Here is a 27,034-nt window from a genome sequence, read left to right on the forward strand (position 1 = left end):
TAAACTTTCATTCTCTAATAGATACTTAATCATTTTTAAATACCAGGAAATAAATGATCCAAATTGTTGGTGTTAATCATAATTTTTCATTTAATGTCAGACAGTATTAAATCATTAGATTGGTTGAGTAATGCCAATGTCTTTGCATCCTAAATTAATATTGCTATTGCACTGTCTATGAAGTACATACTGCTGAACCTTCTTTAGCATTGTGCATTTTTTGAAAAACAAAGACCCTGAATCAATATCAAGTAGTTACAATACCTATTGAGGGCTTTGACATGTGTGTATTTTATCATATTTATGTGTTCCTCAGTTTATAATGTAGGTCAGTGACAATATGTTAATTTTAGGAGATACTGCTTTCAACAGTGGGATTGAAAATTGCTTTTCTGATGCCTTCTCAGTCAGACAAGCACTAAAGGTCAGCTCTGTGCTTTCAGTTAGAAGAGTTATTTGGAAGATCCCACTAGCCCTTCATTATTAGAGTAGGATACTTGTGTAGTCCTTCAAATGTAATGGATTTTGAAAGTATTAAAGTGCTTTACAATTACAGGTAACTCATGTCTACTCAGGGATTTTTTTTTTTTTTGTGAAATCTCAGATCACATGAAAACTTTGATTTATAATAGGTATAGCCTTCCTACCAAGTATGAAAAACAAAATGTGTCACTGAGCAGAATACATTAAGGCTTACTGGCTGAGAAAGCAACACATTTATTCATTCCTTCTCAGGGCAATTTTAGAACATGGTTTTCAATCTCTTTCTGCTCAGAAAATGGTTTTCACCCTCTGTCAACCCCAGACATAGATCCCAAGATCTAAAGAGGTCACTTAAGAGACACAGGGGAAAAAAATCTGTACTCAGTAACAGAAATAAGATACCTACTCCTGAAAAAAAAGCTCCTGAGTATGATCCCATGCTTTTCATCCTCACGTCACACAACCTGTCCACCGAACACCCACCTGGTTTCTATAGATGCAGAAAAAAAGATCCCCATCCTTCTCCACGCAGTGCAGTTTAACACAGAGGGAACATTTCTTATTTAATTTTAAGCAGAACAATGTATATATGCTGGTAGTTGAATTTATTCACATTATGCCTGTTCACAGCTTTAAGTTACCCTTTGTATTTGCTCTAAACAGTCCTAATGAGAAAGCCATTCTTAAATGGGACCTACATCCACACCCTGATTTAGATACCTTAAACAAATTAGACCTTGGAGTTAATGCAGCAATTTACATAATATTCTGCTCTATTTTCAGCTGAAATTGCTCAGCACTTTTTTAAACTTGTAGCAAATTACTTCACTAATGAGGCTAAATTACCTTCTGATGTTACAGGTAAATTTGTGTGTAATAAATTTCATGTGCATCTGCAATGTACAGATTTTGCATTGTCTACCTGCTGTTCCATAGGCACATCAGAAGAGATAATGGAGAGAACTTAAAGTTTGAACCAGTATATTTGTCTTAAGATATGTGCTGCACTAAATATTATTCCCTTATTCTGTTATGATGAGTTTTTTTCTCCCCTTCATATCCATTTCAAGTTCCAGGAGTCAGGCCTCTGAAACTAGCTAGCAGTGGGGCTGCTTGTCTTGCAAACCCTTCTCCAAAAAAATAGTGTGGTTCTTTCCCTCTTAGACGGAAGTCATTTTAGTAATGTAAACAAGGCAAAGATAAATAACTGAAAGAATTCGTAACTGCAGTAAAAACGTGAAGAAATACAATAATTTCATGGATACTGTGGATAAACAGTCAGTGCAGTCAAGTTGCTGTGTCTTGGCCTTTGCTGCAGTGCCCTGGTCCATGTGGGCAAACCAGCCAGCTCACACCATGAGCCTGAGAAGAGCAGGGTGGCTTTAGTCAGAGTGTCTCACTACACATCCTGCTGCCATTTAAAAATTCTTGGGAATTTGGTTTGGCTCTTGCAGTTTCTCCTTCCAACACTGGTGGAGTGGAGTTGCTCAAAATCCATTGACATGTGAAGTAGTTAGCGCTTGCCCTGCTGGTTGAAAAAAAAAAAGTATCTAACAACATTAAAACCAATTCTTACTAATTATTTCCAGAAGCAGACTTAAAACTAGTTGTCCTTTTAATTTGGTATTTATTGGATACATAGCATCACCTGTGCTAGCAGCCAGCTGTGTTTTAGTTCTGTTCTATGTGTAACAGACTGGCATTAAAAATAATTCTCTGTGTTTAAATATTTGTATTTTGATATACTAAAACATGCTTTCTTAATAGCAGAAATGTCACAGAATAAGTGGCAGATGATGCAGTGTTCTACATCAATTAAACTGGCAATTAATATCTATCATGTGTAGAAAAAAATGGATTGTTGTTAGATTTCTTTCACCTCCTTTGGATGAAGAGCTACTCAATAGTGATTATTAAGAAAAATGTGGAAAGTAAGCATCTAACCAGGAATTAATCTTTTAATTAGGAATGTGGAGCTGTTAATAGTGGAACATTTAATGTCTTACTGGGAAGAAGAGATTGTGTTATTTTAGCAGCACACTTTATCACTCTGTCAGTCTAACAGGTTTTTCTTACCTATTCCTACTTTTCTTCTGTTTCCAATATATTTTACTTTGTAAGGCAGGGTACTGAGAATTAAATGCAGAAAAGGATGTTTCAGTTATACCTATTGGCAAAATTTGAACAATATCTTAGATACCCACTTGCTTAGTATAAATAGAAGAGGAAGGGTGTTTTGGTTTCTGTCACAGAAGTATTTTTAGGCTGTTTTGGAATACTTCATTATCTAACAGTCTTTGACTAAACTGTTTAAAACTTGAAGCTTCACTTTTCTTTCTTTTTGTATCTCTAGCTCTACTTTCTGTAGCCTTTCAAGGGACGCAAGAGGCGATTTCTATTATGTAGTGATTGAAAGAAAGGGTTTTGCTTCTTCTCTTTGCTGCTGGGAGGAATAGAATAATTTTCACTCCACAGATTTCAAAGAATTTATTTCAAAATAGGGTTCAAAACCTTAGTGGGAGTCAAAACAGATAGTATCTATTTGCTTTAGCTTTGCTTCTGTTGTTGCAAAGCCATAAGCAATAGCCAGGTTCCAGAGCCAGATTTCTCATAGCTTGATATGAAGAGAGGTCGCTCACCTACATTTTGTTCACTCTGGTCTCACCAGTATCTATCCTTAATATCCACCATCAGTGTCTCTGATAGCTCTTTCCCTCATCTCCTGTTCTTAGCTATTCCAGCTAAAGGTTCACTAGTGTTATGCCATTGTTAACACTTAGGATTAATAAAAAGATGAAACAGGGTGCAGTGATCAAATGAGGGGTGTGGCCAGACAAGTATGCTGAAGCACAATTTATTTACAGATGACCAATCCCTTTCATTATGCCCTTTTCTATTTTCTCATGTTTTTCCTCCTCCATGCATTTGGAACATCCCCCTTTTCCTATACTTGCCCTTCTGCTAAGCATCCTGTGAGTCTGGCACACTGCCACAATTCCATCAGCATGCTCTTTGCCATAGGACCTTTCCATTCATTCCTCCCTGTGTGCCCACTTTGCCTATTAATGAAGCTCAGGCTGAACCCCTCTGCAAGCCTTGGAGTGGTTCCTTCAGCAGCCCATTGAGCAGTGACCTCCCAGACCTGGTCTTTGGTATTGTCCCTTCCTCTGCAGGGTTTGTGTACATCAGTGTGATTTATTACTTTTCCTGCCTCATCTCTGTTTATATGCTGGACAGCCATTGAGCAGATACCCTCACAAAACAGGTGCTTGTACATTCCAAGTATCTACATGCACTTCACATCCTACATTTCATTTTCTTCCACACATCCAGACAATCTGTTGTATTGAATTGGGGAAGCAAGCTATTAAGAATTCATATGCTAAAACCTTACAGTAATCAAGATATACAGATATATATAGATGATCTATATTTAGATATATTGATATAGTTTCAGACATATTATCGACATCTTATTGACTTGTTTTTACCACTACATATTCTTCAGGCTGGTCATATGTAAGTCCTGGTAGATTAAGTGTCTGACAGTCCACTCTTGGGATAAACACCACTGAGTCAAAGATAAGCATTGAAACAGGTACATTAATTTCTCATAGGCTCTTGGCATGAGGTATAGAAGCTGTCCTTACTAGGAACATAACTGACATCTTTCACTGCCTCCAGTAGCAGCCTGAAGCCCTTCTTGAATCTAAATTTTATTTTCGTAGTGTGGAAACAAATGCATATTCTCAGATGTAATGCAAAAAAACTTCATACTATGCCAGAGGAGAAGACTCTGTCATCAAGCTAACACGAGTGCACTTTTATCCATCTCTGTACTAGAGAGTCTGGCACCTATTCCTGTCCTGTCTGCCTGTGTTTGGCATCAATGGGGATGGTCAAGTGCTTGTGGCCAGCAAGTAGACAGGGACATTAATGGCAGAGAGCCAAATTTAAAGGAGAGTTTGAAAATACCCTGCTAAAAAAACCCCACATGATTCCACAGATGAAAGAAGCTCTGAGCATTCTTCCATAGAAATAATTTTTTTTTCAAAATTTATGTAATCTCTGTTCTTTCGGTTTTCACTTTGATTGGCATAGATTTCTAATCGCAGCTCTGTATTTAACAGCTCTCTTAACAGTGTCTTCCAAAGACAAAATATTTCCAGTGAGCAAAAGGAAAGAAAATAACTTACAGAAATTACTGGTATCCATAGATTAAGAGAGTCATGAGAAACAACACAGCAGGGATTCACTCAGCCTTTGTTTATATAGTTAATCCTTCTCCTCTGATCCTCCTTTTGAGAAAAGATGGTGTAAAAAGGAGACAATGCATTCAAGACACAGGTATTTGCAACTGTGCATACTCAGTCATGCTGGAGAGTTGAAACTCATTATTTTGAGTTCAGAACTGGCTACTTTGGGGCTGGTCTGTTTGAGAATAGAGTTGGTCCTCTGTATCTCCTGAAAAGTTTGTTTTCCACTGTTTTTTTTACTAGGCAAACAGACTCTGACATACTCTCTTTTCCTCCTAGATGTAACAAAGCAGCAGCCACTGATATGTCAATAAATATTATATTAAGGAATGTTTTCTTCATCTTAAGTTAGGAAAGAGACAGAAGTTTCAAACTGGGATCTGGGATTTGATTCCCCATTGGTGCAAATAGTTGCTTATTCATCCATCCCAGCATTCATGACAAAGACATTTGACAGTAGCAGTACTGAATTCACTGGAGCTGTGCCTAACTTAGCTGAGATCTGCCCCACGAGACTAGGTCTGAATTGTCTTCCAGGCTGTGGCTTTTAGCTCCCTAAATGACTTGAACAAATAATTTCATTTCCTTTGCCTCTATTTCCATACATTTAAATAGATCCTGATAACATCCATCTCAGTCTCACAATTTGTCAGGCATACTTAAACCTGCTGGAGTATAGTGTTAAACATCTGTATAGATGTTTGATAGAAGCACAAAGATGGGGTAAGACTTGTGGTGAATAAAGGCCTGTTGTAAAAAAAAAAAAAAAGCCACCAACAAAGCAAGAGAGTAGTCCAGATAAAAAACAGCATCAGCAACTGGGCTCCCAGTTGGGAACAATCAGCTCTACCTCTCTCTGCATGACAGTTACTCTGCCAAATATCTGAGCTTGGAAATTCAAAGAAAGTTCATAAAAAAAATCTTTTACTTCCCAGGTAAGAATAGGTTCTTCCTTCAGTAAAATTTAAGAAATGTTGTCAAGTTACGTAAAGTGTTATGTAACAATCGTTTCATTTCTGTTGTATTACCCTTTTTTTTTTTCTGACAGAAATGCATTTTAGATTAATATTTAATGCCTTTGCTTTTAAGAAAGTATCTTTGAATCACTTCAGTCTGCTGCTGGCTTCAGGTTCCTGGAGGAGCTTCATGAGCTGACCACTACTGTGCTGTCAGCTACCATGACTGGAAAGGCAAGGTGCAGCTCAGGAATACTGTCTCTGTGTAGCAGAGCCACACATTTCCCTTTAGAAATGAGCAGAAGATAGCAAAACCTATCACCTTAGAGCATCCACAGGATAAATTGCTGAGGAACATTCAGTGCCACTTGTTGGTGTGCAAGGGAAAGAATGGGAAAAGCAGCATAGGCACAGAGTCCCTTTGAATGGAGACAGAGCCCTCCGAGTCTTTAGCTTAATTGTAGCACACAGAATGATCTTTTCTACAAAGTAATACTTTTTCTCATTCTTAGTTTTTTGTGGTTTTTTTAGCAGCAAAGCAATTAAAATATTCATTCAACATATTGTGGTTTAAAAATATAATTCATAAAGATCAGCAGGCATGTTTTCATTCTGTCGTTCCTGATATTACTCATCACACCAGGCAACTCAGGTATTTTTTAACTGTATTCTTTCTTCTATCAGATCTTTTTTCTTTTCCGATGTTGAAGAGTGAAGCTCTGTGGTTGATTCACCTTTTGTAGAACTGATGCATAAATTTTTGTTCCTAGTCTCTTTAGTAAATGTCATCTGTTTTGTCATATAGTTGGCTCTTCATGTAGCATGCTTGGTTTTTAAAATCTGGTTAGTAGGGGAAGCAAATATATTTTTATATGAAGGTCAAATGGTAATGGATTGTAAACCCAAGCAAACAAAACAAACAAGCTTCACCCCCCACCTCTGCCAGATTGACTTGGTAAATTTTTTTATGGCTTAGAAATGAGCTAATTATTCAATTGCAAGTCATCGTGTTCACATGGAAAATATTTGACTAGTGATATATTTTGCAGCACATTTTCTCTTTGGCCTGCTTTTCTCATTTCTAAACTGAAAGATGTCATGGTTTCTCTGAGCAGCAGAAGCATAAACTCAACAAATTGGTGAACTTTTCTGCCTGAAATTCATATATTTTACTAATGTCCATTCATATCTCTTCATGCATAATGTAGTGCCAGCTGCCGTATTCTTTGAGGTGACCTGCATTATACTCAGAAAGTTGCATGTGAGTACTGATATAATGCCTACTTAAGGAAAAATATCCTAGTTTATCTTTAAACACTATTACTTTGGCATTTAGACCAAAGCTGTGTGCTAACTGTATAGATATTAAAACATCTTAATTCAACACTGTAACATCATGGTGTATATGATTTTTGATAACACAGCTGTTCTATTTTTTGCTTTTGTTGTTATTCAAAGAATAAGACTATGCCAGATAAACTTGAAGAAGAAAGGGGGAACTTCTGGTTTAGCAGTAAGAAATTTCATATAGCTCAATTTTCGAACTCTAAGGCCTGAATCACTTTTCAGTCTTTATTTGAAGTGAATCATAGATTCACATAATCATTTAGTTTGGAAGCAATCAAGATAATCTAGTCCAACCATTAACTCAGCACTGCAAATTCCACCAATAAGTGCCAAATCTGCAAACTTTTTAAATATCTTCAGGAATGGTGACTCCAGCATTTCCCTGGGGAACATATTCCAGTGCTTGCTAAGCTTTTTGGTGAACAATTTTTTCATAATACTTAACCTAAACCTCCCCTGACATAACATGAGGCCATTGTCCTACCACTTGTTGCTTGAGAGAAGAGACCAACTCCCACCTGGTTACAGACTTGTTTCAGACAGCTGGAGAGAGTGATAAAGTCTCCCCTGAGCCTTCTTTCTTCCAGGGTAAACCCCAGCTCCTTCAGCTGCTTCTCTCAGGACTTGTGCTCCAGACCCTTCCCTAATCCATTGCCCTTCTCTGAACTTGCTCCAGCACCTCAATGTCCTTCTTGTAGTGAGGGGCCCAGAGCTGAGCACAGGATTTGAGTACTCACCAATGCCAAGCAGAGGGGGAGGATCACTGCCCTATTGCTGCTGGCCACACTACTGCTGATACAGGCCAGGATGCCATTGGCCTTCTTGGCCACCTGGGCACACTGCTGGCTCATGTTCATCTTGCTGTAGACAGTTCTGTTAGTGTTCAGGAACATACATAATCACAGGATATGATTATATGCAGGTGCTTTTACTAAGAGCTCTGGGAGTAGGGGTACAAACGCAAATCTGACCCCAACATGGCTTTCGAGCTGAACGTATTTTATATTCTATCATTATATAACTTACATATTAATTATTAAACTTATATTGTTCTATTGTATACATTGAGTTTCTCGTGATCTTTCTTAGGTCCCTGACCACAGTTTCTCATGATTATTCTTATGATTAAGCAGTAATTATATTTAATTACTAAACAATCATCACATCTAACAATTATATAATTTATCATGTACTAGCTACACAGGTGCAGTTCTAGCAAGTACTAGTTCTCCATGTGCTTAGGGTGTTTATTTTTCCAGGGCCTACTAAGCTTATTTTTCCTTTTAGCCCTTAATCCCCATGATTTTGAAACTCTTACTATCAGTTCTTTTTCCAATAGCCAGCTTTCCAACCACTCTCCCGAAAGCCTGTAGCATTGCATGGGCTTGTTGTGACAGTAACACAAGACCCAGCACTTCACCTTGTTTAAGCTTGTGTTGGATCCATGAAATGCCATAAATTGGTTCTACATAAAGGTTTGAAGTTAGTAAATGAAGCTTGAATTCCTAATTGATTTTACTGTACTTCAGCTGTTGCATTCTTCCAAGACTTCCCCCTGTAGAGCCCCAAGAACACATGGCCGTGCAAAAACTGGTTCACACATATTTCAAAATTTTTGTCGTCCTAAATGTGAAATGGCCAGCTGAAATGCCTGGCTTGTTTTGGGCCTTAGTGAGCTACACATACAGGGAAACTTCTTGACTTTTTCAGAGCTGTCTGTGTAATTTGAAGCTAAAGCATTGTACTGATCAAATGTTAGTTATGAGCCTGTGTGGTTTCTTAAAAATAGATCCAAGACTGATTACTCTATGAGGAACAAATAGTACCACAGAACAATAAAGAAGCATTTGTTTGAAGTGATTTCATAATAAATTGTACTTGGTATTCCTGACCTTCTTGATCATTTGTCTCAAATATTTTTGTGGTTTTTTACAATGATTTTTACATGAGATACCACATTAGAAATTTATTTTTTATGCTACCTTGGGTATGCATAAAACTTCTATTCCTGCATCACTTAAGGGTCTCCCTCAATATTGTTAGAACAAGCTTACCACGAGTTATTTCTCATCTTATCTTTATGTTTCTGGTGATTCCTCCTTTTCCTTTCATTATTGTTCATCCCAATTTAGTTGATATAATATTTTTACTGTGACTATTGTAGTTGTTCCCATTCCCAGTAATTAAATGTAAAGGCAGGACTCCTAAAAACTTGATGACATTAAGTGCTTTTTTTTTTGTTTGCTGTAGCCTTGTGTTTTTTTTCTCCAGCTTGCAATGTGTTACAGTCTGAAGGAGGCGACGTTTCTCCAGCACAGAAGAAACTCTTGCCAAGGCAAACCTTGACAAACCATGAGAAACCTTAATAAGGCAACACTCTTGACTAATTTTGGCTGCTTTTACAGAAGATCTAGTTTGTCAGTGTACAGTTATGTTGCTACTGAAATAATACTAGTAATCAAGGCAGTGAAATGTAGCAGCTCTGTGGTGCTACCAGCACACCTTTGCTGGCCTACAGCTTGCATAAAACACAGCTTAATTACATTGAACAGCATTTATTCATACTAGTGTTCATTGCCTAACTGTATGATTATAACTTTGGCCTGTTTCAGATAAGAAGACAAGGCGGAATACAATTACTGGTGGACCTATTGGACCATCGGATGACAGAAGTCCACCGTAGTGCCTGTGGAGCTTTGAGAAACTTGGTATATGGGAAGGCAAATGATGACAACAAAATAGCTCTGAAAAACTGTGGTGGTATCCCAGCATTAGTACGGTTACTCCGCAAGACTACAGATTTGGAAATCAGAGAACTGGTCACAGGTTTGAATTTTTCAATATTTTTTGTTCAAACTCTCTGGCAGTCTTGCAAGCACAGTTCTGTGCCGCATGCCACTTGCTTCAGTCAGTAACAATTTAATTGCCATCTTATTTGCCATAACAAAAAGCTTTCAAACCCTTTGGATTTATGTGATGTATGAATGGCTTTTAATATCATGCAGTTTACAGATATAGGTATGGTTTATGCCTGTCGTTGCTGGTTCCCTTTGCTCTTGGTTAGCTGTGAGTGCTCTTGTGGGAGATGTGTTCCACACATGGATATGCTGTGGTAGGAATACTCTGCTCTCCCTCCTGTGTGGTGTAGGGCTGGCCAGGCAGAAGCCATATTTCACTGAATTTACTTACAAACTGTTACTCATTGCTTTTATATCCCATGTAGTGATGTTGTGAGAGGGAGGATTTGTTCAGGGGTTTTCTGCCTTTCTCGGGGTTCTGATAGGAAAGTGGAAAACTGTGTTGGAGAGGTGGATGTTATCTTCTGAAGCCTTTTGTCTGAAATTTGTTAGCATGCTATATGATGTGTTTTACACAGAGCATGCAGGTAGTGATAGTTTATTTCTTTTCTTGATGGAGGAGAATCTGGTCTTCTCAAGATTGTGTGGATTTTTTCCTTTCTGAAATTCAAGAGGGAGGGGAGGGGTGGTAGTGTTCAGGAATACAGGAATGCTGTCAAACAGGACTGATATTAAATATTTGGAGGGTTTTTTCCTACCTTGCCCTTAAGCTAGTGTATTTAATATGTAAAAAAGAAGTGAGGTAGATTTTTTTTTTCACTTTGTGATTTCATTCTATTTGGTGATTATTTAACACTATAAACCAAAAATATTTTCATTATCTTCTTTCCAGTTTTCAGTTGTATTTTCATTATGACTTTCCTACTAAAATATGTAAGAAGATTTGTCATTTCTGTCACAAATCATCAGAGTACATGTTACCATCTATGTATGTGCAGAAATTACTACCCTTGTACAGTCAGGCCTCATTTAGGATACAGTTGATAAGATTATCATCCTTTTGTTGGGTCCAGGTTCCTTCCTTGAGGGTGTATGAATAAATTGCATGGTGTTTATTCAATGTAGATTTTTTTATATTTGATTTTGTTTCTTGGTTACAACAGTTGTCACCTCCTACTTGTTAGTCAGGATTAATGGGGCAGAGATACAGGTTACATGAGCTCGGATCGTGCCTCCTGTGGAGTGACAGAATTACTGACAGATCTAATAAAGTGTAACCACTATTTCATATTCAGCATACTTGTTTGTCTCTTGGTTATGTTGTCAGTATCCTGGCTCCGGGGAACATTCTGCCTATTTATTCTGAGTAGTAAGTGGAAAAATGCTAATACACCTCAGCAGTCACCGTGGCACTTCCCATGCCATCTGTAGATGGAACACACAATGTCATTAGGTCATTTAAAAATATATACTGGTTCCATTTCACAGTATGCAGTTAAATATTCCCAAATTCCCACAGAATTTGCCCTCAAAGTGTTATTACAAGAGGAGTAGGTATTGACCACCAGTGGTGGGCAGTAACCTGCCTTTGTACAGGTAGATGCAGCTCCCAGGGATGGTAAGCATCAGGAGTACTGGACGTGTATGAAAGGGGAGAAGACCAAGATGGTGACCCTGAGGAATGGAATCAAAGTCAGTGATATTTACTTTTTTTTTCCTGAACCTTTTTTTGTACTGCAGTTTTTTGTTTGTTTTTAATAGCCACTACATCTCAGAAGACCACTGCTTGCCCTGGCACACAGTGCCATGTTTTCTGAAAGGCAGATGTTTTGTGCCTTTCAGAATGCAGATAGATCACTGGCCCTTGCTTTCTAAATGCAGATTTCTTTGTGGTAGTGTTCTGCAAAGCTTCCTTTCCAAGCAAGGCTTGTAGCTGCAGCTCTAATCTTGCATCTCTTAGGAAACAGGCTAAAGTAATGCATCTGAATCAGTTCTCCTTTCCTTTTTATTTTGGTAAAGTTTTGTAGTGTGACAGCTGAATTCCTTCTTTCTGTCCTTTCTGGGGAATGAAAGGTAGCTCCTGCAGCATCTCCCTTGGTAATGAGAAGATTTGACTTGGTGGCAGGTGTTGGGCGAGCTGTGCTCCAGGACGGTTTAGGTGAATGGAGACGAGAGATCTCTGAAGGCTGTTCTTGGGATATAAGGTTTATTAGGGATGGAGAAAGGTCCTGCTTCGAGCTGCCAGACACAGCACGTGGTGAGGCTTGAGGGGATGGGGGAAGGGAGAGACAAGAGGATGCTCTAGGAAAGGGTGGAGGTCCTAAGAGGGGGGAAGATCCAAGAGAGGGTGTGGCCCCTCGGAGCCCCCTTTTCAGGGGCTGGAAGGTGGGCTGGAACAAGGCTCGGGCCAATGGGGTTACAGGCACTTGATGTTTTAGGGGAGGGTTACAGGTGCAGGGTGAACCATACATCTTTTGGGGGGTGAGATGGAACAGTGCACTTGACCCCTGGACCCATCCGTAGGCAAGGGCATTGTCCGGCTAGCAGGGAGGACCGTTCTCATCCTGGCTGTATTATTTATGAATAATTATATTTATCCCTTTTATAATATAACCCTTATCCTTCCCAACAGACAGGATAAGGAAAAATAAAAAGTTCCTCATGGTTTCCATCAGCCTTCCTGAACTGAGGTGGCAGGAAGGTAATTATTTAATTAGGGGCTGACTGGAGGACATGCAGAGAAAATCATAATAAATGTCTGTTTTGGGAGTAAACATAATACCTTGAGCCTTTCCAGCTCATGTTCATTGTGCATCCTGTCTATATAAAAGCTGCTCTTGTTTGCTACTTATAGAGTGGACACAAAGTTCATGCCCTAGGAATTCATACAGGCTGTGACATGGCTGCCCCTAAGTACTCATCCACATTTGTCTGCAGAGCACTTCTCTTAGGTGGGGAAGTATCACATTATCTCTGTCCTGCAGATGGGAGCTGAGCCTATCAGGTGTAAATGACCTGTCCAGAAATCTGGCAAGATGAATGTGTGAATCACTCTTGAGTAAGCACCCAGCTGCAAGGGGAGAAATATGGCCTGGAGAGGATTTTTAGCAGCTCAGTTTGTCTGCCAGTAGTGAAGCATTCATTGCCTGCCCCTAGTACGGTGAAGCACTTGCCCAGCAGAGTGAAAGTTCTAATATTAGTTTCCTCCTCAAACATGCACATTCTCTTCCTTCTTGTTGCTCTTTTCTAAGTAGATTATAACTTCAATTTCTGGCAATCTCAAGACTGGTTTTGGAAGGGTATTTAAACCTGCAGACCAGCTTTCTAGCCTAGTAACTCCTTGATTGTCAGGATTGCCTTTGGCACCATTTGTGGCTTGTCCTCTTTTCTAGAGATTTCTCTCTGCCATAATCTCTCCAAAACAGATTTTTTTTTCACTTTTTCCCTTATCTTTTCTTTCTCCTCCTCAGCAGTAGAGGTCTTGGGCTAATACTGGAAAACCTTACCATGCTCAAATTTTTGGATTGCACAAACATGACCTTGTAGCAAAGTGTTAGAGCTTCAAGGCTGTCTTATGTCAAGGAAATGGTTTCAGTGCAGGCTCCCATGAAAAAGCTCTGAGGGAAGTGTGCTGCCTGGCTGTTATGAAATTAAATTGCATTAATGCCCAGGAAATATTTCCTAAGATATGGAAAGATTATTCATACAGAAACATTTCCACAGTTACAGGTTTTCACTAGAAGAACATGGATAAAATTAGGTATACCCATGAATATATACATTTGTGCAAAAGTTAAATACTCTGATAGAAATAGAGATGTTAGCATGGCCTACAGCCTCTGGTAATTTCCAGAGACTCAAGGAGAACCTGAGTCACAATGTAAATCTGTAAATGAAAGAAATAGGTGTAAGCTGAATGCACACTTAACTTAGCCATCTTTTACCCCAGCACTTCTATTTTAAAATAATTAAATGTTAACACTTTTCTAATAAATATAAATAGAGAGGAACACAGTACAAAATTAGCACAGATCCTGCAGATGGTAGAAAGAAATGTTTTCACTTAATAATAATGACAATGAGTAACTGATTTCTGATTTTCTTACCTGTAACAAGTTAATTATGAACCCTTCCACAAAATTCTATTTTATAATTTTTTCTATTTGTTTTACTGTCAGGGAAAAAAAAAAAAAAACATGGAAAAATCTGACATTTTAGCAAGGATAACAGAGGAATCCCATGGATGCCTTGTGCAAAAGGTGAGGTCAAGCAGCTGTTGCTAGATCCTTTCCAACTCAGGCCATTCTATGATTCTGTGATTCAATTTATGCTTGCTCTTTCTTCCATCATCTTGATGGGTTAACTGGGTACCTGTCTCAGATGAAATTATTTAAGCTGCTATTCTTCTCAGTTTCAACAAAAAGGATCCTTCACAGCTAGAAAGACAGTTTCTGCCTATGAAGAACAAGGTAGCTGGATTAAAAAAACTCCTTTTAAAGCAGGTCCTTGTATGACTGCATCACCTGTTTACAATCTGTAAATACAATTTCTGATTGAAAGGTAAAAGTGGATAATCCACTTTTAGAAAGTACATGATGATAAAGAGCTGCAGCTATAAATAGTCAGGAGAAACTGTTTTTTTCTGTGCTAACAGTCTCCTGCTTATTTTGGTTGACAGTAAAGTGTCAGAGATTTAACTAATGTCTACTGAAAATATATAAGTTTTAAAAATTATCACATAAAAAATTTATAAAGCAGAAGCTATCTAACACTATACATATATACTAAATATTGATAGGTAGATACTGGCTCTGTGTATTTCGTTCACATTTTTATTCATGAATCAAATGGCATATATTCCATTCTTACAAAACATTACAAGATACTGTGTGTAACATGTTTCTTTCAAAGAAGCACTAGGTCTCCCAGTGTCCTTAGCCCACTTAGTCAAGCTGGACAGGGAGAAATTTCATTTACTTCCCAGACTTTGGATTCCAGTATTCATTAGTGTTGTCTTTAATTTCAGCTGTGGCCAGTTTGTGTTTTGGCCTAGTTGGTCCCCTATTTTCACCCCATGTTATGCAATATTATTACATAGTCCTGTTTCAGTTTTAGTAGCTGCCATATGTTTATAAGGAGGAGTTTATAACCTTATGGATAGTCTCTCTGTGTCACTGAAAGCAATTACATACTGTTCACCGTAGATCTATCTGGTCTGAGTTAAGTACTGCAGGTGAAACCTCCTTTGGATTGCATGCTGCTTCTTAGCATGTGCATAAAATATTGGCAGATTGGTCCAGTCCCTCCAGAAGGCCCCTTTGAGCCCTGTATCTGCCTTTACTAATCTGTGCAGCTGTAAGTTAGTGAGCCTGCAATGATATGTAAATCATGGTTAAGGGAGTATTCTATTTAAATGGACTTTTTTAGCTCACATCAGTGGAAGATTTAATTAGATTTCATTTTTTAAAGTAATTCTGGCCAATTATTTAGAATTTTTAACTTCCTAATACAATGGCAATTCTTCTTTTGGGGTTTCCCAAAGTCAAAATCACATCCTACAAATGTTATTTTCTAATTGGACTTTGTAAGGTATTACACTTGTGATTTTTTTGTATACTAAATCTTATTTAATATTATGGCAAAGATTTGACTGTTTAGTACTTAGGATCTTGATGCGATGCAGTTTAATTTAATAATTTAATAGTTTTCTGCAAAAGTGCCCTTGACATTACCTTAGTTACTGGAGTGTGTAAACACAGATGTGAAATTTGGAGGTGGCACCTATTTGTAACCTTATTGCTCTCCGGAAATTTGACTTGAAAATGAATAAAGTCTCTTTTATCCCATTCTGAGATGACTTTCCCGCAGCTTCAAGTAAAGAAGAACCAAACTCTTCTATGTGTTCTGTATTCTTACAGTATTTCACCTTGATGTAGTTCCTTAAATCTCTATTATATCCCTTTTCTATTATATCCCTTTTCCTTTGCTGGTTTATATTAGGTGTTGCTCTGGAATTGCTCATATTAAGTATACAATTTCTTAACTGTATTCAAATTCTGTAATGGAGCAATGCAAGTATAAGGAAGCCTGACCAGAGAAAGGCCTAATTAATTAGCAGGTTTTGATATGTAATGTAAAAAGATAGGTAGGAAGAGAAATGTACAAAGTGGCTTGCTCTTGGAACCAAAGAGATTATTTCAGCATTACACAGACTGAAAATCAGATTATAAAAATACATGTTTTAGGTTCAGGTACATATCCTGCCTATCACAGGCTTTTCAAACAGATTACATGAAAAGCCATATATGTGTGATTAAATTGTCACGATGACACAATCATGCACTAAGACTGCTGCTACAAGGTTGACATAGCTCTGGTTCAATATATGCTTAGCTAAGAGAGCAAGACTGCCACATATTCTTTGAGGCCCATAACTCTATGTAGAAAAACAATATGGAGATGGGGGCTAAATGCAGAAAGTACACAAGTGCCTCTTACAATGCAGCTCCTCCGCCTCCATTATCTGTGTCCTGTCAAGTCAAGGAAATTAGAAAGGTTAAGGATGGAGTTATATAACTGCTAGCACAGAACACTGCTTTCAGAAGTGATGATTTTGATTTTGGCAGGAAAATATGTTCATTCATTTATTGCTTAGTGTCTGCTCTGCACATAAGCTAATTCTCTTTAGTAAGTTCAAAGAAGTGTTTTGAGGAACTCTGCCAAGCACAAAGGCAGGTGCCTTACAGACTTGAATTATTTTTCCGATGACAGATTTAGGATAAGATTAACGAATTTCAAATCTACTCGCCTAGGCACTAAAGTTTGATTGTATTTTTAAAATTATTTTTATTCAAAACAGAGATTTAAAGGTTATTAGCTATAACAAACCTTTCCTACACTTGTGTTAAATGGATGTAATTACAAGTACAATATCCTACCACAATCAATTTTAAAAGTTGATTAAAGCTTATGGAGTAATTTACTTCTAATTAGGTGTTTTAAATAAAAGCTGTTTTCAACAAGAAGAAGATTATTTGTGTAATGAACATTCCTGTCTGTTTACTCTGGATCCAAGCCAGTGGTTGAATAAGGAATTACATATTGTAGTTTCTTCAGTATTTCCTTATTCAAGAGTCTTTTAAGTTCCCAGAGGTTACATAGTAATCTGACTCCCTCCTTTGCTTGAGATACTTTTAGCAAACCTCCTCACTTCAACCTCCACCCTGAGTTCTGTGAACCACTGAGAATTTAAAAAAAAAAGTCACACTCATTCAAATCCCCTGCAAGTCTCATCTTGCTTTTGAAACAATGTGTTTCATCTCAAAGCCAAAACTTTGCACAGTCTAGTTTATCATTTTATCTTGTTACATCTAAATCTTGTGGGGGGACAAAAGAAAACCAAAGGTTTGTTAAACTCAAAAATACTACTTGGTCTACTTACTTACTACTTGGTACTTACTACTATCTTGATAAAATTTGGCTAAATACAGACCATTATGAAAGCTAAGCAAAAGCAAAATAAATGAAGGCATGTGGTCTGCAGAAGCAGCTGCTTAGGGTAATCTCACTGAAGGTCTAAGTGCCCCACACAACTTCAAACAGCTCCACCAAGGTAGTACAAAACCTGTGGCAGGATTAGTGGACTGCATGGCAACTCTGTTTTTCCACCCCAGTCATCAGTTACTTTAAGGTTTTATAGATAGTCTCCAAAAATCACTATTGTGTCATCATAATTTTCATAAAATACTTAAAACTTGTATTTTGTACTATTTGTACTTCTCCAGACTAATAGGCTGACATTTCATAGTCAGTGGATGTGCTATGGCCAGGCACAGCTGTGTGTTGTACTTTACAGTATGATTCTACAGTGTGGCAGAGTTTAAATTTTAGATTTTAGTATCACCTACAGAAAATACTGTCATCATTTATGGAAATGGGGAAGAGATTTTTGAGCAAATTCAGAGCAGGAATTAATTGGCATTTTATGAAGTTTTCATATGAACCCAGTGTGGAACCACTCACCAAAATACCAGATCTTTGTAGTCATTTTCCTTGCAAAACAGGAAGGTAAAAGGTTTTACAGTTTACACTCATATGATGTTGGGAAACTGATTTCCAGTCTATAGACTGTGACATCTTCAAGAAATTCCAGAGTCATTCAAAACACATACTATTTATAGTTCATATGTACCAACAAATCTAAAAATAATTTAATAAAGTGTGTAATTTTTCTTCAGAAATGATGCTGTCTTAACAAATAACACTTAGGCAAACAATGTTGACAGTTCAACTGGATCATTTTATACCATATCTATTACAATTTTACTGCCTAATTATAAAACAATCTTTGCCCCCTTTCTCAATATGCTATCACTATTTTGGCTCTGAAAATGGGAAAACCCACTGATAGAATCTGTTGTCTTCATGAAGAGTTATTCTCAACTTTTTCTGAATCATCAGATTAACTTCTTCACCCCCTGCTGCTCTCAGTTAAATAAGGAGATGTGTTTAAATAGATACTTTCTCAAATCTTCCATCCTGCTTTCTTAGCAACAGACTGGGGCATTGTTTTATTGTGTAAGATGTTAAATCCAAAGAATTTTTATAGGTAGAAGGGAATGTACTGTTACACAGCAATACAAAACCTTCCTCAGGCTTGCAGTGCCTGTTTCCCTGGAGGTGAATGTGGCAGAGGAGAAGTCACTGGGTGCTGGGGTCTTTGCTGGGAACAGTGCAGTGCTCCTGGTAGGGGAGTCGCTCTCCTCTCTCTTATGGGTCTGCTTGGGGGTGGTTTCATCCATTTTCCCGTCAGAGCCTGCTTCCTTTTCCCTACTTCCCAGGCAAATTCACACTCACATGGCCTGCATTTACTACCCTCAATACCAACACAAAACCCAAGGTGGTCCCTTGTTCTCCTTTCCTTCTAAGTGGAAAGTAGCTGTTTTTCTCTTGTACAGTGAGATGCATCTTCTATGGAAAATACATTCATGTTTTGCCCATGTTTCAATTCATGGAGCAGTGAAACTGATTTCATAATTTGCTTGTTGATATACTACATAAATAATTTTCTCTTTTTTTTTTTTGTTTTTTACTTCAGTCAGATTTTAAGTTTAAGAGGAAATATCAAACAGGGTAATCTGGAATGATAAATAGAGGACATCTGTTGCAGCATAGGGTTTGACATAAGAGCTGCATTGAACTTTTACAGCAAGTAGTAATTCTTCTGAAAAAGTCAGCTGGACATACAATTTTGATGGGCCTGCCTGAATGATGGAGTATTAAAATGCTTGTAGTTTAAAACTAATTTGTAGTTTGAAATGCTTGAGATTTGCCACACCAAGTAGTTAAATTTTAGTTTGAAAATAGTTTTTTGTTTAGAAAAAATCAGAATATTTCACTTACAAAATGAAAGTTTGATGTTATGGTGAAACATGTTCATTCTGTGGTCAAATTAGTATTTTTACTATACCCAGTAATTGCATTATTTTTTACTTTTTTTTTTAATTTTATTTATTGTTTTTAAGTTCAAAGGCCAATTTCCCTTCTTCCCTCCCAAATGCTATTTACATTTAATGTTATTTCCAGTGTTCTCTTGTTCTCAGAGAACAATTTCGGTAGTAAATGTTTGCTTCTTTTTTTCTTTTTTTAGCAACTATACACTGAGCCTTTAATTTTGCACATAGATGCAATTTTACAGGTAGGACTAACTTGCTAACTGGTTCTTTTTAGAAAGTAGTTTGGTGTTTAGAGCTGTAATATAATGTTCAGCTTTAGTTATAACATTTTTATTCTCTGTATTATGTTCTGTTATCAAACATATGTTTTGATTGTGGGTGCTAGTACAGGTGTAAGCACTGAAAAACATCTTGCCATTCAAATATATCCATCCTTGTTATATTCCCATATTTTCTAATAAAATATTTAATTTGAAATTACATTGCCCAATAGTCATGTGTTAGGATAAAACTTTTTTGAAAGCAGTTGATATATTTTTTTTCTGTGTTTCTGTCTCTTAGAATGAATTGGTTTTGGTTTGGCTTCAGTGTTTAACACTCATTGAATTTCATCAGTCAGGAAGGGAAGTTAAGCAGAAACCACTGATCTTTCTGCAGTAGTCTTGGTCAACTCTTCTAGTATTTCATCTACTGTTTAACAGGAAGGTTAAGAACTCTAACATTCTTGGCTGACACTTCTTCCCTTCCACAGTTATGTGTTAATTTGCAGTGTACAGCAGAAAAAGAGGAGCAACCTTATGTCAAAATTCAGTCCCATGAGAGAAATACAGACTCTTTTGTTAATGTGATTGCATTTGGGTGGAATTTGGTCTTAATCAATACTAAAATTGCCCCCTCCATTTTGTGTTAATAAAATATATAATTTTGGAATGGAAAGAGCAAGCAATTGAGAAAGAAAGAAGTAGTTTTTCAAAGGAAATATTTATACTTTTTATACTCTATGTAGTTTTGTACTTTTATGTAGTCAAGATCAGCTGTATTTTTTGTAATAACACAGAAAAAAAAAATCACACCATAATAATTCTTCTCCTCTGATGAAGCTTCTCCCTCATAAGGCTATGAGTGGATGCTAAGGCAAAAAAATTATTGCTGCAACTTTGCTTAGCATTCAATAAGCTCCTGCCTGCTCATGGCTTTTACTGAAACTCAGTATTTCTCAGCGCAGACTTTTCCTACATCAGCTTATACACAGATAGCAAACCACCTCTGTGCACACCAACCAGTGAATTACAACAATGTATGCATAGGTACTCATTTACAAACCAGATCAATATTTCAAGAAAATTGCTGAAAGTTCCTCATCTGTTATGCTAATTTTAAACTGACTTTCACAGTGTGCTTTTAAGGAGATTCCTTCTAAGCTGTGCTTTGTTCAAGTGCCAGAGCTTTTCAAATCAGCCACTTTTTCTTTCCTGCAGAAAGTCTGTTACCAAGCCAGTTTCTCACCTTGATGGTTGAGCTAGTTGTGAAGTCTTACTGCACTTTTTATTAAGAAATGTTGTGGTTGATACTCAGCATCTCTGCAGCAGAACTGCTGTAATCTATCAGGAGCCCACATCTGCTGCCAGGGAGCAGATCCAGCTCTGCAGAGTAGCCTTGCAATTACAGCAGGGGCTCCAAGCAGCAGCCAGCAAATTACTTTTCTAGCACTTGGGAGCTTGGGGTAGAAACTGCTTTTCCTAAGGATTCCAGGAAAAGATCCCTTGTGCTTGGCTTCTGTGCAGGGTATTTAGCACTCAGATTTCAGTCTTAACTGTCATGTTCATGAGAGAAACTGCCAGTAGTATTTCTGAGCCTTCAGCTTATAAAAAAATAATGCCTACCAATGCTTTGGTCTCTAGTTGTGGGTTGCAGTCTCTCAGCACTATCATATGGTTTTGTGCATCACTCCATGACCAAACTATTAAATTATCATGGAAAAGGAGAACCTGGATGTATTAGAATCCTTTTGAATCTTTATTTTTACAGAGAATATGAAATAAGCAAAATCTTAATATAATTGCAAGTTGACTTAAACATCCCATATTGAGAAGAATCAAAGTCTCATTTCTCCAAACAGTATTTATTTACTTACAATCTTGTTACCATATAATTTATTTTTAAAAACATAGTTGCAGGGGCAATGCTTTTTGGAAAAGACTCTACCAGTTTCTTGATTTCTATTTTTATTTGTAGTCTCAGTTGTTCTGAGAGGTTTGTTTTTTATATATGTCATAATTTGAGGCCTCATTAAATCATGAGCTAAATAGTTGATTAGATTTCCCTGGTTTTGCATATGTTCTTTTGCTATGATGGTATTTTTTGCATGTGCTGTCCTTTTTCTTAACTTTGAATGGAATAAGGATAGCATGTGGCTTATCAGGTCTTGAGTTATATCTTACTATAGATACACATATACCAGTTCTAACTGAAACACCAGCACAAAAATGCACTGAAGTGTTTAATCAGCATGAGTTTGAGCTGCAGTCTGATTCAGAGATTATGGTGCTTTTACTCAGTCAGAGTGAAATAAATTGAGCAACCCACTGACCATAGCAGTTGCATGGCCTCTGATAAACTGCTCCAGAAGATGCAACTTGATACAGTAAGCTGTCCAGAATAAGCATTCCTGTAGTCTTCTCTAAGAATCCTTCATCTGATGTCTGCTAGACTAATACTCAGACCCAAAATTCATCTTCTAACTGGAATCAACTGAGTATTTTCAATACCAGTTTCTCCTCAGTTTTAAACTTAAAATGTGATTGCAAGATACATTTTCAACATATTTCCATTTTTTATGTGTAAGAGTGAAAAACCTCAACCTGCAAAAAGACTTGTTCAGTCTGGTGTAACTGTTTTTGTCTTTCTACAAGTGTTCCGATATAACCAAAAGTGATCTGAAAATAGGGACACAAAATGATTAAGCTGAATGCCTCCAAGCTTTAAAAGCAAGAATGAGATAAAATATGAATGAAAGTGATTAAGAGATGTTCAGCACTGATTAGTTCTTTATTTCATACCTCTCACAAGAGTCAGTCAATGGATGGTAAACAGTTGAGTTGGACTGTTAAGTTGTTGGGTGGATCCCACTTTTTGGCATCGGCCACTGGTGAGTCCAGTCCCTTACCTTCCTGTGGGCAGCTGATGACAATGCAAATTCTCCAGGGGTCAGCCAAGGCGCCCCTGAGGCTATTGCAGGGTTGCTTCTTGGCAGAAACCCAGTTCAAGCAGGGCTTTCAGAGTATTCTGAAAGTTTCTTACAGTAGCCCTAAAGGTCATGTCATGAATACACGCTTGGAAAGTATGTTTGGAATCATGTGATGAAAAGGTGACTCTGTAATGGAAGGTGTATCAGGTAAAGGATTTATTTTATTGTCATTCTCCCTTGTGAAGTCCAGGCAATGGATCTTCTTCTCAGACCCCACATAAATGTAGCTCCAGGTTATCCTCAGCAAAAACAGTGAGAAATGAATTGCCAGTGCCTTTTTATAATTGCAATTCTTAATTAAGAAGGTTACAAGGAGGCGTATAAAATGCCAACCTCAGCATGTAGCAGACTGCACTGCTTGTGAGAATAAATTTTAACATGTCAGTAGAAAATTTTTGGTTCATGTGGTTGTTAGTATTCAGTCTCACAATGAGATAAAACACATTGTTCTGGGGTGGAAGAGGATTATTTCATTCTTTAAGACTTTGAGGAGTAAAAATTTGGAAGAAGGCATCAGACTTACTGGGCAATGCTTCTGCCTTGACTTAAATTTTGCTCGCTTCTGCCTTGGTTTAAAATCATTTTAGGAGAAGGTGTAAAAGCCATTTTAGCCTGGTGGTCCCATCATCCTCTTGCTCTGAAGGTTTAATTTTCCAGTTAGAGAAATCAGAGAGAAAGAGGGTTTAAAGACTATTTCTAGGCTCAACTATTGCTGACTACTATTATGGTTATATGAGTTTACTTTAAATTAGCAAGAAACTAGTTGTAGAGAATAGAAAATAGTTTTGACATACATGTTTTTAAGCATTTTGCTAGACAGGGCTTTTACGTTTGCTTGCTTTTCCAGTTCATGACTACTTCTTGAAACCCAAAGTATTGTTTTGTTGCCATCAAAACACTCTCTTCACTTTTAAAATAGGACTTCTTCACAAAGTTACAGTGCACTGTCATGAATAAGAAGAAAAATTGAACCTTAAAGGGGAAAAGATTTGCATTCTGATTCTCTGCTTTTATACCATGCACATCATTTACACCTGTCTAGATAAATGTAAAACAAAAAAAAAAGCAACCATATTGTTGTTTTTACTGACAAAACCCAGCAAAATGCTAGGTATTTCAAGAACAGTAGGTGTGCCATTAAAGCTTGCCAAGAACAAGAACACATAGAAAAGCAAATATAAATATCCTTATGAAGGTCTTTATTGCTTTAAAAATGGAATTCCTTTTCATAAAGACATTCAGAACAGAATTCAAACAAAGACTCTTTTCCCTTTGAAGTAGCAATTCTTAATGAAAAAATGAACATTATTAAAATGAACATTTTTCTTATTTCTGGTTTTTTTTTTGTCTGCCTCATGCAGATCATGTTAATGGGGTTTTTTTACTAGCATACTGATCAAAATTTTATGTTAAACTGTGTAACTATCTTTGCAGACAGTTACATATAAAACAATTTAAACATGAAATGGTATAATGGAAACAGTCTCCCCATAGAGGTAATTAATTTTAAAGGGAAGTCCAAAAATGTAAGTTGATTGCTGTTAATTACACTGCTCTGTCAAAGCACAGAATGCTAAGGAAAATCTTGAGCAAGTAGTGTTCTTGTTGCTTGTATTTATAAATATCTGAGTCTGTGTTCCTAAGGCCTTCCTTCAGCGTTTTCTTCCCACAACACTCACTTGGATTTTTTGTGGTGTTTGTATTTGTAACCTATATACAATGATCAGATGGTAGTAGCTCTCTTTTGGTTGAAAACTTCGGTAGATGTGAAACCAAAACTCAATTTTGCCACTCAAGGTCAGATGTGAGGCCTACTGTCCTTTGGGAAGGAGAGTAGGGAGGAGTAGGATTGGATTCTACAGAAGAGGATGCATGTTGGCATGGGCAGGGGCATGATGAGGCAAGCTTCCTCTTCCAGCTACTCCTGGAAGGGTACTGAGCTAAAATAAGGAGCACTGGTTCTTCAGAACAGCAAATTGTCCTCCCGCTTCCCCCAGCAATAAGAGCTGCCTGGCAGCAGCAGATGCTTGGCATAGCACAAAAGTTGCATGTGCTTTTCCTGCAAAACCACAAATACGTAAATATGGGAATGGAAAGCAGCATGTCTTTTGCTCCTAACGATTTCTTGCCTGCCTTCTGTGTGTCAAAATTGCAGTGACCTTGATCTTTTCAGATGTGCTTAGAAAACTTTGGCTCTTGATTTGTCTTCTTTTTCCTTGGCACATTATGAGTTGAAACGGAAGAGATTTTGGTTTTTTTAAACTCTGGTAAATCTCCTTGTCAGTTGCACCATTAAGCTTGCTGTTTCCATGTAAAAATTACAGTATTTTCTAACTTTGTGTAGCTGAATATTTACAAAATATAATATTACTTGCTGAAAGTACTACTGTATCAGATTGTGGAGGAAGTATTTTTGCTTGTAGTACCAACAAGCCTAGACAGTTACTTCCATTGCAGTGAACATCACAAGGCTGAGGTTTTTTTCTCTCAGTGTGTATCTCTCAACTGTGAAAATTTTAGTGTAAAACAGATCCTGTTTTCTGCTACTGGTTTTTATTCGTTTACTTAGAAGGAAGATCTCTGAAGACCAAGCCCTAAAATATTCTTGCTAATACCCCTTCATTCCATGTGTGCTTTACAGCCTGTGTAGGCCTCTATCATAACCAGCTGCTCGATTTTTAGGCAGAGCTCTGAGAAATTTCCAGTGCTGCTGTGACTACATGTTTCCTATTTAAAGCTGTATTCCCACTGCAAAAGTTTGCAAGTGTCATTCAGCCCCATCTACACTGTAGTCTGTTTTATTTTTGACAGAAACAGATAAATTAAACACATCAGTGCTGTGAAATACATTGGTTTGGATTGGGTTTTTTTAGACAAAACAACATTTAAACTTATTTTGGAGGATTGTTTTGAAGAGTTATTTTAGAGGACTAATAATTATTAGTCATTTTACTTTTTGTAGGAGTTCTCTGGAATCTATCCTCCTGTGATGCACTGAAAATGCCAATCATCCAGGATGCCCTTGCAGTGTTGACCAATGCAGTGATCATCCCTCACTCTGGATGGGAAAACTCTCCACTCCAGGATGATCATAAAATACAGCTCCATTCATCACAGGTGCTGCGCAATGCCACTGGGTGCCTAAGGTGAGTACTTCCAAACCTTTGCTTTACCTTAATCATCTTGCTTTTGTTTGAATTGGTATTCCTCATTCTTAGTCACCTATAAACTAAATAATTGGTTTGTCTGTCAGCAAAGATGATGACTTTCAGTGATGTAAACCTAACGCTGGAAATTAATTAGAATATAAGCTTCAGGTCATTAAAAAACAATCTTTAGAAGATCTTTTGGGGTTTTTCTATTTTTCTTGTCTTAGCTGTTTTCGTCCAAGCTTGTATATTACAAATATTTTCTCCCTTGTAGATTTGTCCTATTTCCTCAATTGCTTAAATAAAGTCGTTATGTTCTCACTATTATATCCAATTTAATCAGTACATAAAATAACGATGTTCATAAGAAGTAATACGTCTTAAAAGTTCCAGCCATTGCTGGAGTTGTGATAAATATATATATATATAAAGTAGATTTTTTAATGCTCTGGGAAAATGAGAATTTCAATAAGAAATGAAGCAATTTAACATTTTTCAACCAAAAGACTTAAATAGATCATTAGCAAATATGATAACTATTTATATAAGTGTTTCTATGCCAAACTTGTATATGCAATGCAAAGACGCATTTATATGAATATGTGCAATTTGTTCTGTCCATTCCTAAAAGTGATTGTAGATGTGAGAATGAAAATAGAACTTGTAAGAAGAGGTTCAGTTCTGACAAACTCTTACTAAAGGATGGAGTCATAGCAATTTCTGAATTCCAATGCATATCATTTTCATGAAATGTTTTGAGATAATAGGCAGGTTCTTTTACGTGCAGGGTTTTTTTTCCTCCAGCTATATTGGAGAAAATAATCAGTAATTTATCCCAGAGACATGAAAATAGATTAGTTAATATTTTTACATGCATTACAGAAAATAACATAGTGAATAGTGTGTGTCAGTAAGGCAGTCTATGTTGTATGCCGCATCCAAAGCAGATATACATTAAAGAGCTAAACAAAAAAGAAAGTGATAGGAGGCAAAGTAAAATAGCAATATTTTTATGTATCTGTAGCAAGCACCTTTTTGTCTTTGTGCTCTTTCAGCAAATGAAATGTCTCCCTTTCCAAAATTATATTTGAAAAGTTTAAGGGAAAAAGTAATACATATTATTGACGGTTTATATGAAATCAGAAGAGAATAAAAGATAGGAGATAATAACTTCTATATTGCAAATATGGAATTAAATGCAGTATTGGAGTACTGGACTTCTACTCAGGTGTGATTTTCTGAATACCAGTTATCTTGGGGTACGTGACTGAAGCCAGGTGTTTGTACCTGAGTTGTTTTGACTTCTTTTGAAAAGAGTTTATGATATAATTGTGTTGCATTGC

At 37.1% G+C, this 27,034-nt stretch overlaps 1 protein-coding gene across 8 annotated transcripts in view; it reads left to right on the plus strand.

The window, feature by feature from the left end:
* CTNND2 (catenin delta 2) overlaps nucleotides 1-27,034 on the plus strand; it is a 644,065-nt gene that overhangs the window by 487,638 nt on the left and 129,393 nt on the right. For all 8 annotated transcript variants that reach the window (XM_085573606.1, XM_031503967.3, XM_031503965.3 and 5 more), the window contains 2 exons: nucleotides 9,655-9,868; nucleotides 25,505-25,688. In XM_085573606.1, coding sequence (XP_085429732.1) covers nucleotides 9,655-9,868; nucleotides 25,505-25,688 — 398 coding nt within the window. The remainder of the gene's footprint in view (nucleotides 1-9,654; nucleotides 9,869-25,504; nucleotides 25,689-27,034) is intronic.

This window comes from Lonchura striata, chromosome 2 (assembly GCF_050655825.1).
Source record: "Lonchura striata isolate lonStrDom1 chromosome 2, ASM5065582v1, whole genome shotgun sequence".
Classification (NCBI taxonomy): Eukaryota; Metazoa; Chordata; class Aves; order Passeriformes; family Estrildidae; genus Lonchura; species Lonchura striata.